At 51.2% G+C, this 14251-nt stretch overlaps 1 protein-coding gene and 1 long non-coding RNA gene across 7 annotated transcripts in view; both read right to left on the bottom strand.

Annotated features, from left to right (window-relative positions):
- Window positions 1-334, bottom strand: part of U2SURP (U2 snRNP associated SURP domain containing) — a 49133-nt gene extending 48799 nt beyond the window's left edge. For all 6 annotated transcript variants that reach the window (XM_066347817.1, XM_066347820.1, XM_066347818.1 and 3 more), the window contains exon 1: window positions 188-334. In XM_066347817.1, coding sequence (XP_066203914.1) covers window positions 188-232 — 45 coding nt within the window. In that variant the 5' untranslated portion in view covers window positions 233-334. The remainder of the gene's footprint in view (window positions 1-187) is intronic.
- Window positions 335-6338: 6004 nt separating this feature from the next.
- The window catches only part of LOC136379601 (uncharacterized), a 38469-nt gene continuing 30556 nt past the window's right edge, over window positions 6339-14251 (bottom strand). The window contains exon 2 of the long non-coding RNA XR_010746782.1: window positions 6339-7296. This is a non-coding gene — a long non-coding RNA (uncharacterized lncRNA). The remainder of the gene's footprint in view (window positions 7297-14251) is intronic.

Here is a 14251-nt window from a genome sequence, read left to right as displayed (position 1 = left end):
AGCCGGGCGGGACGGAGCGGGGAGCAGGCCTCTCCGCCTGCGCAGCACGGCGCGTTGGCGCCCCGGCCGGCCCCCTGTTCCCGGCTGCGGGCTCCCGCCCGGCCTGCGCCCCCGGCCGGAAGCGCCCGTGAGACCCCGACGACGACGACGAGAGGCCCCCCGGCCGCCCGAGTCCACGCAGAAATACCTTTGAACTGGCCTTCTGAGACCCGCCTGGCGTCTTGTCCGCCATCTTGAGCTTCGCCCCTCCTTCCGCGGCGGCGGCGGCGGCGACGGCGGCAGCAGCGCGGGCGAGTCGAGCGCCGAAGCGGCGGATCGCAGCCGAGTTCGACGGAACGCCTGCCAGGCTGGCTAATCAACTGCCGAGACGCGGAAGTCGCGCTCGAGTGGGGCGCACGTGACTTCCGGTGCCGCCATTTCTTCCCCTTTCGGCCCTGCCCATCACGCCGGTGTTTCCGGTCGCTGGGAGGCGGGGCTTGTTCCTGGACCCCAAAGCGGACTCCGAGCGTCATCGTCTCGTTCTGGCTGTCGGGGGCCCGCAGATGCCGCGCTGTTTTCGGGCGGCGGATCGGGGCGACCGGTGGCGTCCCCGGGGATAGAGAGGCGCTGATGAGCGGGACGGGGTTCGACCAGCCCGGGGCGAACGCGGGGCCGGCGCTGCGTGGACCGGGCGGCGTGGGCACGGGCTCGCGGGCGCGGCGTGGAGGGAAGCCGGCCTCCACCCCGGGTGCTCCGATGCAGAAGAGTGCCCTGAGGGCGGGGGACAGGCGCGCTGGGCCAGCCGTGTGCCTGAGGTCCTGGCGGCGGGGCGCCCCCGCGGGGGCCGGACCCGGCTGTAAAGCCGGCGTGCGTGGGCAGTGCCCCCTAAGCCCCACACCCCTCGGGTGGGCGGGAGCGCGGCTCCACGGCCCCCGGCGCCCGGAGCGCTACGGGGGACAGGTTCTGCCCCGAGGGCGCTGCGGGCCCTCTGCGGGCTGGGGGAAGGCGAGGTGGGCAGAGGACGAGGTCAAGGCCTTCCTCCCTCCCTCGTTTCTGCAGAATGACCCCAGCCCTTCCGGAGTCTCACCGCCTGCCCAGGGGGCCGAGGCTTACAGGGACGAGTGATCGCGCCCTGTCTTGACGTGACTTAAAGCCTGATGAGGCGTGGGAGGGCCCAGCAAACACGCTGGTGCACAAACTGAGGCTGCCCGGAGGGACCAGTGGGGGTGGGGTGGGACATTTCACAGAGAAGGGAGCATTGGAGCCCAATCTGAAGAAGTCCAGTTTTGTCTGTTGGACGGGAGGGGGGGGGGGGGGAATGGGAGGTTGTCTGCAGTCTGAGCCTTGTCACCCTTTCTCAATTCTGTGCCTCTTACCCCACCCCCTATCCTGGCCACTAACTGAAGGCCACTCAGTGTTCTCTTATTGAAGGTGGTACTTCCTCCAGGACCCTAGGGACCTCCGTCCCCCATCTAAATTAGAGATGGCCTCCGATCCCCAGAAAGGGCCCTTTCCCAATCAAGATGCTCATCAGACAGATCTTCAGCATCGTGCGTGCGCAGTCGGGGATTAGGAAGTGAAATCATCAGCTGCAGTGGATGGAGGGGCGGCTGGCTGTGCCTGGTCTTGGCCGGGCCCTGCTGCAGGCCGGTTTTGTCTGGAAAGTGAATGAATATATGCACGCTCTTCATTCAAATCCCTACTGCTAAAGCCCCACTGCTCATAAAAATGTTTTACTAAATGTTTACCCCTAAAGCAGGGGTCGGGAACCTATGGCTCGCAAGCCAGATGTGGCTCTTTTGATGGCTGCATCTGGCTCACAGACAAATCTTTAATAAAAAAAATAATAACGTTAAAAATATAAAACATTCTTATGTATTACAATTCATTCATTTCCTACCGCTCATGTTCATGGTTGCAGGTGGCTGGAGCCAATCACAGCTGTCCTGGACAACACCAAATGCTTATTGGATAATGCGTAATGTACACAGGTTGTTGTATGACTCTCACGGAATTATATTTTAAAATATGTGGCGTTCATGGCTCTCTCAGCCAAAAAGGTTCCCAACCCCTGCCCTAAAGAGTTAAAAACAAAGCTAATGCAGACTTCCTTCTCTTTTTCATTCAATAAAGCCCCAGTAGAACTCAAACAAATGTGACCTGACCAAAAGTGATGCATAAGCCTTTAAGGTCTAGTTAAGTATACTTTTAAAAACTCACAACCACGGCAATGAGCAGAGTTCTCCTGAATACATATGTCATGAAATCTTTGCCCTATTACTGAAAATTAAAGAGGAGGAAATAGCATGAATAGACAAGTGGAATCTCACAGAACCTGAAGTTTTTCCTTCGACTCACAATTCCTGTGGCCAAGGAACTACACATGCATAGTTCGAAAATCATACAATTTACTGCAGTTAGTATTACTTTCTCACAATCACGCTAATAACCAGGCTATTTTTCTGTCCCACACCTCTCACCTGTTGGTCATGGTTCTCCCTGCAGCTGGCTCAGCAGTGACCACAGAGCAGTGCCAGTTGCAGCCCACGGAGGGGTCTTGCTTGGCTCCAAAAGGGAGGTTTTTGTTTTTTTGAAATTTGTGTCAGCCCTGGCCGGTTGGCTCAGCGGTAGAGCGTCGGCCTGGTGTGCAGGGGACCCGGGTTCGATTCCCGGCCAGGGCACATAGGAGAAGCGCCCATTTGCTTCTCCACCACCCACCCCCCCCTTCCTCTCTGTCTCTCTCTTCCCCTCTCGCAGCCAAGGCTCCATTGGAGCAAAGATGGCCCGGGCGCTGGGGATGGCTCCTTGGCCTCTGCCCCAGGTGCTAGAGTGGCTCTGGTCTCGGCAGAGCAACGCCCCCTGGTGGGCAGAGCATCGCCCCTGGTGGGCGTGCCGGGTGGATCCCGGTCAGGCGCATGCGGGAGTCTGTCTGACTGTCTCTCCCCGTTTCCAGCTTCAGAAAAAAAAAAAAAAGAAATTTGTGTCAGCATTTTAAAATCGGGGGAGTTGACATTTTTATCCTCAGATTTACAGCTTTTCTCTGAAACAAGGGGAAGTCTAGCAACAAGCCACAGCGACCTCTTTGAAAGGGTGCTGGGCTCTGGGCTTCACCAGGCCTTCACCACACACGCGTGTGCTCAGAACTAGTAAATGCACCATAGTTAGACACAGAAGGCCTCTGAGTTTCCTACTTGTCAGTTTAAGAAACATCCCAACCTGTAGAGAATTTTTATGAGCTTATTTGAGCCAAACTGATGCCATATGCCGGGGAGCAGGATCTCAGATGCTCCTGGGAATAAGTTTTGCAGCTGCTTTTATGCATTTAGAGTCAAGGAGGTGAGATAAGAAAGGTTGCATGGAAGCCGGCGAAAGCCAGGCAGGAACTGGGTCACAGGACAGTTAATAAGACTCAGCGCTCTCTGGAGGGTGTTCTGATGTTTCACTGGTGTGTTCATCTAGACTGGCAATTTTCAACCAGTGTGCTGCCGGAACTTTTAAAACGCAGTACCTGACTATGCAGCTGGGCACTGACCTTTTGTTAGATTGTCAAAAAAAAAAAAAAAAAAAAGCCAACAACACCCAACACAACAATAGTGGTCTAGTGTAAATGAATCAAAATTATACCAACTTTTTTGTCAAATCAGAAAAAATTAAAATTGTTGGTGTGCAGCAGGATTTTAGTAGTTTGCGTGTGCCATGAGATGAAGAGGTTGAAAAATCACTGATCAAATGCATAAGAACAGCCCTGGTCAGTCGGTTAAGAGCATCGTCCCAAAACAACAAGGTTGCGGGTTCGACCCCCGGTCAGGGAACACTTGGGATGCAACCAAAAAATGCACAACTGAGTGGGACAGTGGATGCTTCGCTTCCGTTCCCTCTCCCCTCACCCTTCCTCTAAAAATAATAAAAATAAAACCTGGTGGAGAGCTCAGTTGTTTGGAGCATCACCTCAGAGCACAGAGGTGGCCAGTTTGATTCCTCCGGTCAGAGCACATACAGGAACAGCTCAACATTCCTGTCTCTCTCCCTGCTCATAAATAAGTAAAAAATTAATAAAGGCACAAGAATGGGCAGGGATGACTTACAACCTTTCACTGAGTAAGTTTTAAGCTGCAGTGTGACCCCACCATGCCTTTGCCCAGTTAGAAATTTGTGAGGCGATCACTGTGAGGTTGCTTTCCATAGGACTCACCCCCCCTTTTTTTTTTCATCCACATGCTTATCGTATACAACTTTAAGTCTTACTCAGGGTGACGATCACAACATTTCACCGTCAGCCTCCCAAGCACCAAGGAGAACGCTGGGCAAGGCAGGTTCTGAGCTTAGGGCGCACACAGAGACTCACGGTTTTCCCAAATACATTCATTGCCTCTTAAAATATGCGAGAGAGGAAAAAAAGACATAGACAAAAGCAGCATTTCACAAGATACGCAACAAAAGAGAGACCTTAAACAGGACGGCGTCTCCGGTGGCGTGCCTGAGACGCAGGGGCGGTGGCGCTGGGGTGCTCCCGGGATTCTAAGTGGCTCCTCCCTGCTCTCCAGGCTTGAGGATGCAGGCGGGTGACAGCACAGTCCCATCCGCGTGTGCACTTGGCAGTAACGGAACTTCTGTCCCGCGCCAGGTTTTAAGGAAGGAAGGCGGACGGGGAGGGACAGTCGCAAAGCAGATTTGGCTCCTCTGCTAAAGGTGCCTGGTGGCTTCCAGGAAGAGGCAGGGACCCTCGGAGGAGGAGGGTGTGGTCTGTGTGGCATGGGAGGGTCTTCGGAACTGGATTGCCCAGCCCAGCCTACCCCGCAAAGCGAGCCCAACAAGGGTTTCAGTGGCGATGCCAGCCTCCCCTCCCTACCCTCCCCCACCCAAAAAGTGCCCGACTGACTTACTGATGCTATCCAGAGTTCTTTCGACAGTAGTAATTAGCAGTGGCATTTTTTGTTGTTGTTGTTAAACTACAGATGCCTGGGAAATAACACAAGTTAAAAATGATGTCAAAAAGCATATAGCCCGAAGATGGGGTCGTAGAGCTATAGGGACCTGTTGGAGATAATAAAGATTGCTACTGTGGCCATGATCCTGATGGGAAGGTTACCGTCACTGTGCAGCAGCTGTTGTGTCTATAGGACGAGACAAAGCGTGGTCCCGGTGGAGTATGGGGAAAGGGGTATTCCCAAGTGAGCAGGTAGAATGTGGTGTGTGTGTGTGTGTGTGTGTGTGTGTGTGTGTGTGTGACCGTGGAGGACTGAAGTTGCCCGTAGAAGGTCATCACAACTAGCAGAAGGCAACGTCTCCAGACTTCTCACTTGCTGTGGCCTGGCAGTCCAAAGGTGGGCTTGATGTGGACCACCCAAAGGTCAGGCCTCACTTAACTGGTGACTTGCCTTCTGCCAGTGGGGAGCCTGCCTATCCCCATGAAGCCTGAAACTCTTAAGACAAGACCAGGTGATACAAAAGGCTGGGTGGTAAAGAGAAAATGCGCCAAGACCATTTCTTTATCAATTTCATCTGGTTGCCAATTAACAGAAGTCCAACTCTAGTGGGTCTTACACATATAAGGTGGTTGGCCAGTGGCTCAGTAGATAGAGCGTCAGCCCCATGTATGGACATTTCAGGTTCGATCCCCAGTCAGGGCACACAGGAGAAGTGACGGTTTTCATCTGCTTTTCTCCCTCTTCCCCTCCCACAGCCAGTGGCTGGGTTGGTTCGAGCATGGCCATGGGTACTGGGGATAGCTGGTTGGTCCAACTGTGTCAGCCTCAGGCACTAAAACTAGCTTGGTACTGGAGCCTTGGCCCCAGAAAGGGTTGCCAGGTGGATCTGGTTGGGGCACATGCCGGAGTCTGCCTCACTATCTCCCCTCCTCTCACCTGAAAAACAAAACAAAACAACAAAAAAACCACATAACGCTTTATTTTCACATTGCCACCATTGTCTTTTTATCAAAGAACGTGGCATAATTTTCATTTTCAAGCTTTATTTATTGCTTTCACATTGATGTTGCATATTTCTTGTTACTTTTTATCATTTCTGTTAGAATAGAATAAAGCTTTCCCATTATTGATGTGCCCTAAATAATTGTTTATAGGCTGATTACTAGACACTAGTGTTATGCCCAACCATTTTGCTGAATTCTTCTTTGTATAGTTTTTTTTTTTTTCCTCTTGGGCTTTTCAGGTATACAATTATATCATTTGCAATTAACTACAGATTTACGTCCTCTTGCCCCATTTTTGTTTCCCCTCTCTTTTGCCGAAGAATGCCGAAGGTTAGTCAACCCTGCTAGATAGAGTCACAGTGATAGTTTCGTGCTCAGAAAAACCAGGACAACTCCATGACTTGGGAAAACAGGAACAAGTTAGAAATGTACTGCTCTGTGCACCAAGGAGAATGAATGGGTCGTGGGGAGGGCTGACAGGGGGAGGAGGACAGGTAGAAATTTGTGTTAGTGTCCTGCTGTGACAAATAAGCGCCAAGCTAGTGGCTTATGGCACACTGTGTCATATACACATAAAACATTTACATATATACTGTGCAATATATACTGCTCACAAAAATACGGGGATATTTCAAAATGAATATGAAGCGATAAAATGCCCCCTAATTTTTGTGAGCAGTGTATGTGCATGACATTTCAATGTGCTGGTCTCAGTCCTGGAGGTCAGAAGCCCAGATGTCCCGCGGGCCTGTTGCTTTTGAAGGCTCCCAAGAAGGACCCGTTTTCTTGCATTTTCGGGCTTCCCAAACTCTCCGGTTCGTGGCCCTTTCTCTGTCTTCGGAGCCAGCAACGTAGCATCTTCTGTCCTCTCTGAGCTCCGCTTCCGTCCCTGTCTCTGCTGTCTTAACTCCGCTCCCTCTTAGAGAGGACCCTGCGATTAATTACACAGGGCTCGCCATGGCAATCCGGGATAATCTCCCCGTCACAAGAGCCTTAACTTAATCACACCCACAAAGTCCCCTTGCCACACGAAGCAACATATCCCACAGGTCCTGGGGATTAGGGTGTGGGCGCCTTTGGAGGGCTATTATCTATTTACCCACACCGCGGGATTGCAAATGAACTTTCCGTGTCTGCCTGCATTTGGTCACTGGCTGGCAGGCGGAGCAGGGGTCCCGCCGGGAAACTGAGATGGGAACAGTCCTAACAGATGCTGAGTGCTGAAGAATTCAGTGGGAAGGTGGAGTGGTCCCAGGGAGGATGGGAGGAAACGGTCTCTCGTCAGACGACTTACAGGGTGCAAAGGGGACGGAAGTGTCATTATCGGAGTGTCACCAGCGAAGACAGATTTCAGTCCAGTTTGCTCACGGCCACAGCTGCGGTGCCTACAACACAGCAAGCCCCTGAAGGCGCTCAATTAAGTCCTTGTTAATGAAAAAGTCTACTTGCAAGGCCGGTTTTGGGGGGGGGGGTTTAGGGGGAGCTCAGGAAGGATGCTGTGCAGTTGTTTTTTGGGGGGGGACGGAGTTGCGTTCTGCTCACAAGAGTTTGCCGCTGGGGCTAACTCCCTGAGATCACTAGAAGCTGCTCAGAGAGCAGGGTGCAGACCTTTTCTCAACGTCGTCTCTTTGTTTTAAGGAAATGCAAACCTCTTGCTAATTTTCAACAGCTGTGAAAGTCTCCCATCAGTATAAAGTTAGAAATGATATGAATCTCCCATTCCCAATTTTAAAAAAATTTATTTATTTTTTTTTGGCAAGAATTGTGTAATTTGGAAGAGCGCCCTTCTCATTGTGAGATTGGGAGGCAACCCAACTCACGAATCACTTTTAATGAAGGCAATTAAGACCTTCAAATTAAAAGAGAGAAAGAAAAATAGAGAGAGAAAAAGAGAAAGAGAGAGAGGGAAGGGAGGAAGGAGGGAGGGAGGGAGGGAGGGAGGGAGGGAGGGAGGGAGGGAGGGAGGGAGGAAGGAAGGAAGGAAGGAAGGAAGGAAGGAAGGAAGGAAGGAAGGAAGGAAGGAAGGAAGGAAGGAAAAATTGTGTGATCTCGCTCCAGGGGCTGCAGTGTCATGTGTCACTCGGCCGCATGGCGGCGCTGCTGCCACCGGCAAACAGCACAGCCGCCTGCTTCACCGGTGACAGGTGAACACAGGGGAACTCTGTGAGTGATCCCAGGGCTGCGGTCCCGTTTAGGTTACAATTAACCATCTACTCTCCTGTCCTCGTCAACCAGGCTTTGGCTGAGCAATGGTGCTGGTGCTGAAAGAATAATTTAGAAGGGGAAGTTCAATATGGAACAAACAAACAAACAAAGCGGTATACCGTGTTGCTCATTTAGAACAGTCCACAAAATATTAGTGACAGTAATAAAACTATTAGGGGTGACACCTTTGCACTCAGGCTTGCTCTGCTTCTCCAGGGCGGGGCGGGGCTGAATCCCCCGGGAGGGGGAGGGGAAGAGGAAACATTTGTGAAACAAACGGTAAACACACAGGAGGTGGCAACCTTGCCACTCCTGAACTGCTCAGAACCACCCAGACACTAACTAGAAGTTCCTGAGACCGAATTCTAAAACCCCTGCCGGGAATTTCCACAGAACCCAGCTCAGGTTAGCTCCGTTCTTGGGCTGACCCAGTGCGCCCAGGGACATGACTCCCAGGGGCTACGTGGGTAAAGGAAGATTTCGGGGAGACAGGGTGTGAGCAGAAACTAACTGTATAGTACAAAGGGATCTCGTGATAGGATAGAATTTGTTTTTATTGTGGTAAAATACAGATAACATCAAATTGGCCATTTGAACCATTTTTTAAATGCTTATTTTATGTATTTTAGAGAGGAAGAGGGAGAGAGAGAGAGAAAGAGAGGAACATCAATCTGTTCCTGTATGTGCCCTGACCGAGGATAGAATCAGCAACCTCTGTGCTTTGGGACGATGCTCTCACCAACTGAGCTCACCGGAAAGGGCATTTGAACCAGCTGTAAGGGTACAGTTTAGTGGCATTAAGTACATTCACCACCATTCGTCTCCAGAAGTTCATCTTCCCCAGCTGACACTCTGTCTCCTGTTAAACACAGACTCCCCCCATTCGTCCCCAGGCCCCTGGCCCACAGCCCCGGGGAAAACACCATCCTCACTTTCCATCCCTACGAACCTGACTCCTCTCTACATCTCAGGTAAGTGCAATCGTCCAGCATCGGTCATTTTTGTGACTGGCTTATTTCAGGTGACCTGCTGTTTTCAAGGCTGATCTGTGACGGAGCAGGTTTGAGAGTTTCCTTCCACTTTAAGGTTCAGTAACATCCCACCATCCGTCTGTCTTGTGGATCCATTCACACGTGGAACATGGGGGTTGCTTCCGGCTCTCGGCTAGTGTGAGTCGTGCTGCTGTGCCTATCGTCAACACGGTTTTGAAATCATGGCAAACTCTCCACCAGCTGTCCTGAAAGCACCTCCTGTCGGGTGGGGGTCAGCAAACAAGCCAGCACCACGGATACCCCCATGTTTGAGGTCTTCGGCTCTTCAGATAGGAGTGTTCGGTGTGGGGGGAGAACATCTGAGGCAGGGGTCGGGAAACTTTTTGGCTGAGAGAGCCATGAACGCCACACATTTTAAAATGTAATTCCGTGAGAGCCATACAACGACCCGTGTACATTACGCATTATCCAATAAAATTTGGTGTTGTCCCGGAGGACAGCTGGTGATTGGCTCCAGCCACCCGCAACCATGAACATGAGCGGTAGGAAATGAATGGATTGTAACACAGGAGAATGTTTTATATTTTTAACGTTATTATTTTTTTAATTAAAGATTTGTCTGCAAGCTAGATGCAGCCATCAAAAGAGCCACATCTGGCTTGCGAGCCATAGGTTCCCGACCCCTGGTCTGAAGGCAATCACTGTGCATTTCCACTTGGAAAAAGTGGGAATCGGTCACTACTGGGATCCCACAAACTGGCCACCAGCAATGATCCTCATTTGTGTGACGTCATTGAGACTTTCTACCTGCATGAGCAGGTGAGATCCATCAGACAACTGGGTGACCACGTAACAACTCACGCAGGTCAGGGCCCCCGGAACCGGGCACGGCCAAGTATCTGTGGAGCTCACCCTGGGGGGCCATGGAGAGAACTAAGACCCAGGCTGGCTTCCCACGGCCTCGGGGGTGACGTCCCTGGTCACCTATGCAGCATATGCATGTTGGGGTTACCCTGACCTCTTCTGTAACTGGTACCAAATCATCCACTATGTCCTTTCATTTGTACCATTCCATCACATAAAGTAATTTTGTACCCCTCCCCAAAGTGAAATCACATAAAATAAAGACAGAGTGTTGAGGTGAAAGGAGTCTTAGAGCCCAAGCATAGCTCCCCTCCAACTCCCCTTCGAATTCTGGAATCTTCTCTACAATCAGTGAGCTTCTGTCTGCACATGTCCACGGAGAAGTACTTATCTCATTCAGGTAGATTATTCCACTGTGATCCAGTGTGGATGGCAGGAGGGTGAGGTGACTGTGGTTGGCTTATCTACGGAGCACCTGGCTGACTAGGGGCCACACTATCTGCATAGAATCTGAGTTCTGCTAACAAGAGGAAGGAGGGTGAGTAATAACACTGTCTCCTACGCTGTGAGCATCTAAGCACTTTTTTAGAAAAACTATTGATCTCAGTGGCATATATTAGAAAACACTACATCGCTTGCAGCACCTGGAGACCTATTTTTTTTTAACTATCACACATGTGACCTAAACCTAACTCAGAACATGGATTTCTAAAACTCTGAGTGTTGGTCATCGATCTGGAAAAGACACAACGGGCCCGAGTGAAGCAGGTAAGGCAGCGGCACCTAGAACCACGCCGGCACCTAGAACCACGCCGGCGCCTAGAACCACGCCGGCACCTAGAACCACGCCGGCGCCTAGAACCACGCCGGCACCTAGAACCATGCCAGCACCTGGAACCACGCTGGCACCTAGAACCACACCGGCACCTAGAACCACGCCGGGGCTCACCGAGAGTCAGAGAGGCAGGGGCAGGGTTCAGCCGGTTGGCACCAGTTTGGCAGAACTGATACCTTTTTGTTGAGTTCAGCGGACTGGTTGTTACAATGGCACTTGTCATCAGGGCTCTCTCTCAAGGGGGCGCCTGGGCAGCCGCCCAATGTGGAAATCACACATTGACATTCCTCACTCTTTTCTAATGTTCATCTGCGCAACGGCGTGTTCTAAGTGCCCATAGTCGTGTTCATTCCGTCCACAGGTGAAAGAGATGGCGAGTGAGGACGCCAACTAAGAAGCAATATGGAAATACTTTAAATGACGGTTCTCTTGTTTTTTTGTCAAGTATTACTATTTTTTCCATGAATATTTTAACTCTTTCTTATAATCTAGTTTGGTGTCCCTGTTTTATTGTTCTTATTTAAGTATTCAATGCATGAAATAATAAACTGCCCTTCGGTATATCGTTTTCGGTTTTGTGTTTTTTATTCTTAAAACGGTCTTAATTTGGGCAGAGAACCGATGGTTAAATTATTTGTGTCCCATCCCTGACATTACACTCACAGCACATCTCACTCCCAGCTAAGGTGTGCCGCTAGACCTGTCGTGTCCAGCAGAACTTCCCGTGACGATGGAGACGTTACATCCGTGTTCCCAGTGGAGCCCTCTGCCCTCCTGGGCATGCAGTCTTTGTCTGGAGCGCTTCTCCCGGCTGCCACCAGGATGAGGAAGTCCGGGCCCTCTCCTGAGGTCACTGCCCCAGCCTCGGGCATTTCTACAGGAGGCCTCAGATTCTCCCGTGACCCGCACCTCCACCGTGCACAGGGGTGTCTGTAGGGTGCACTTCTGGAAAGAAGAATGCAGGGCTAGACAGTCTTCACATTGCTAACCGTGATAGGTATTTTCCAGTTGTCCCTCGAGGGGTGGTCTCTGTCCCAATTCATATTCCCAGCAGGGCATCTGTCCAGTGTTTTGGGCTGCTACTGTAGTATCCTGAAGGTATGGGCGGATTCCCCACATAGGACATTAGGTTGTTTCCAATTGGGGTCATTACAAACAATGTTGCAGTCCTCCTGTGCTTCTCTAGGGTAATTAAAGAAAATAGGGAGAAACCCAGGAGGCAGCCGCAGCACAAAGGCTACAAGGGGGAGAGAGCCCCATGGTCCCCAGAGCACAGGGGCAGGCGGAAGATCAGAGGGCACAGGTGGGCGGCTAGCTCCCTACTAGGGCCGTGGCCATTGGTAAGGATTTGGATTTGACTCCAAGATCAAGGTCGTCTGCTCTGCAGTTTGAAAAGATCCTTCACCCTGCAGCATGGAAAATGGTTTTGAGGGGTCCTGGCCAATTGGCTCAGCAGTAGAGTGTCAGCCCAGTGTGTGGAAGTCCTGGGTACCATTCTTGGTCAGGGCATGCAGGAGACACGACCATCTGCTTCTCCACCCCTCCTCCCATATATTTCTTTCTCTCTCTCACTTTTCTCTCTCTCTCTCTTTCTCTTCCCCTCCTGCAGCCATGGCTCAATTGGAGGGAGTTGGCCCCAGGCACTGAGGATAGCTTCATAGCCTCCGTCTCAGGTGCTAAAAATAGCTTGGTTGCCAAGCAATGGAGCTGCGACTCCAGATGGGCAGAGAGCATCACCCCCTACTGGGCTTGCCGGATGGATCCGGGTCGGGGCACTTGTGGGAATCTGTCTCTGCCTCACCTCCTCTCATTGAATAAAAAATAAAATAATAAAATGAAAATGGTTTTGAGGGAAAGACTGGAAGCAGGAGGCCAGGCGATGACGACAGTAGGAAGAGGTCCCGAAGGCCTGGCCAACGTGACGGGCACAGTCCTCCACAGGTTGCGCCACATGGAGAAGAAGTGGAGCAGGCCCTGTGCTGCGCCCGGCAGAGGGGTCCACGGAGTGCAGTGCGGGACACGTGGACCCACGGGCCTCTGTCCTCAAGGACCTGACTCCCCAGCGAGGGATCCAGAGACGACGCAGACAACAACTTCCACCCGTGTGGACGACAGTCCCGTGTGACAGAGAACGGTGCACACAGGCTTTGACATGAGGTCATTCTACATTCAAAACCCTGCCCTTCCGCTTACTGTGTTCCAGTGCTCCAATCTCCCTCCCCCTCTCTGTCTCTTTCTCTCTTTCTCTCTCTCCTGCAAGTGTTCACGAGAGGACTAAAGGAGATCATTTTTTTAAAAAAGCACCAAACAACAGTAAAAAGGAGCGCCTGAATTATATTTAGTGGATGAATGGGGGCGGGGGGTGGGGAATTCCCTTTCTGGGCCCTCTGTCTCCCTGTGCCTCTGCCGGCCTCTCCGGGCAATCACTCTGGTTCTTAATTCCTGCTACCCACACACACACACACACACACACACACACACTCCGCACCAACCAACAAGACTGTTGTTCGGGGTCCGTTCTTTCGACCCAGCTCAGTGACACTTGGCAGGCGCCTTCTGCCAGCATAAGTTGCCAGGCAAGGCCAATTCATTTCTTCCACTCCCTCGGGCTTAACCTTTTCCAAAGTTACCCTTTCTTTAAAAGTAAAGCAAATCCCCCCCCACGCCTTTTTCCTCCCCCTTTTATCATCAGGGAATTTAAACTACACTCCAGACAGTGAATGTATCTGGTTAACGAACACCAAAAGGACTGTGGCCGAGTTTATTGTTTCAGACCGAGCTTCATGGGGAGACCAGTCAAAGCGATGGCGTTTGCTCGACCCTCAGTTACTCTTAGTTAATCCGGTGGTTCAGCATGCTGCTCAGGGAACACGCCATCCCACCGGCTCCGGATGACTGTGCCCCACTGGCGAACAGAGAGTCAAAGAAGAGGATTCTATGCAAGTGGGCAGGTTGAGAAGACGGAGGTCGTTTTAAAAGCCCCTACGCTCTCAGCGCGAGTCGCAGGTATCCGCTTAAATGGAATTTCCTTTTAGCGTCTGTTTTCCTCTTCAGATCTTCTCACGTTTTTAAATGGAACTCCGAGGAACCCTGCTCTTAAGCTCCTGAAACCACATCAGGTATTTTAAAGGGCTTTCTTTGGCGTGGAGGCCCTCACGAAGATGATTTGTTTTGGCAGTTATGGGACTTTTGCCTTCCTTGTCCGTAAATAATTGAAAACTGACAAAGTAGGACGATGATAAAATATAGCAGCTTGCTGATTCAGGTCACAGCCACCGTGGCAGAGGGAAAATAACGTTGTTTTTACAAAGTCACGTCACCAGAGCTTTCCACTCAAAGACACCAGATCGTCAAGGTGGCAAATCAAATGTTAACGCTCATGTGTACCCTGTCATATCTTCCTCTGCTCTCATACAAATTTCATATATCATACATACAGATACA

Source organism: Saccopteryx leptura, chromosome 8, assembly GCF_036850995.1.
Source record: "Saccopteryx leptura isolate mSacLep1 chromosome 8, mSacLep1_pri_phased_curated, whole genome shotgun sequence".
NCBI lineage: Eukaryota > Metazoa > Chordata > Mammalia > Chiroptera > Emballonuridae > Saccopteryx > Saccopteryx leptura.
Note: the sequence above shows the minus strand (reverse complement) of the source record. Positions and strands in the feature narration are given on the sequence as shown.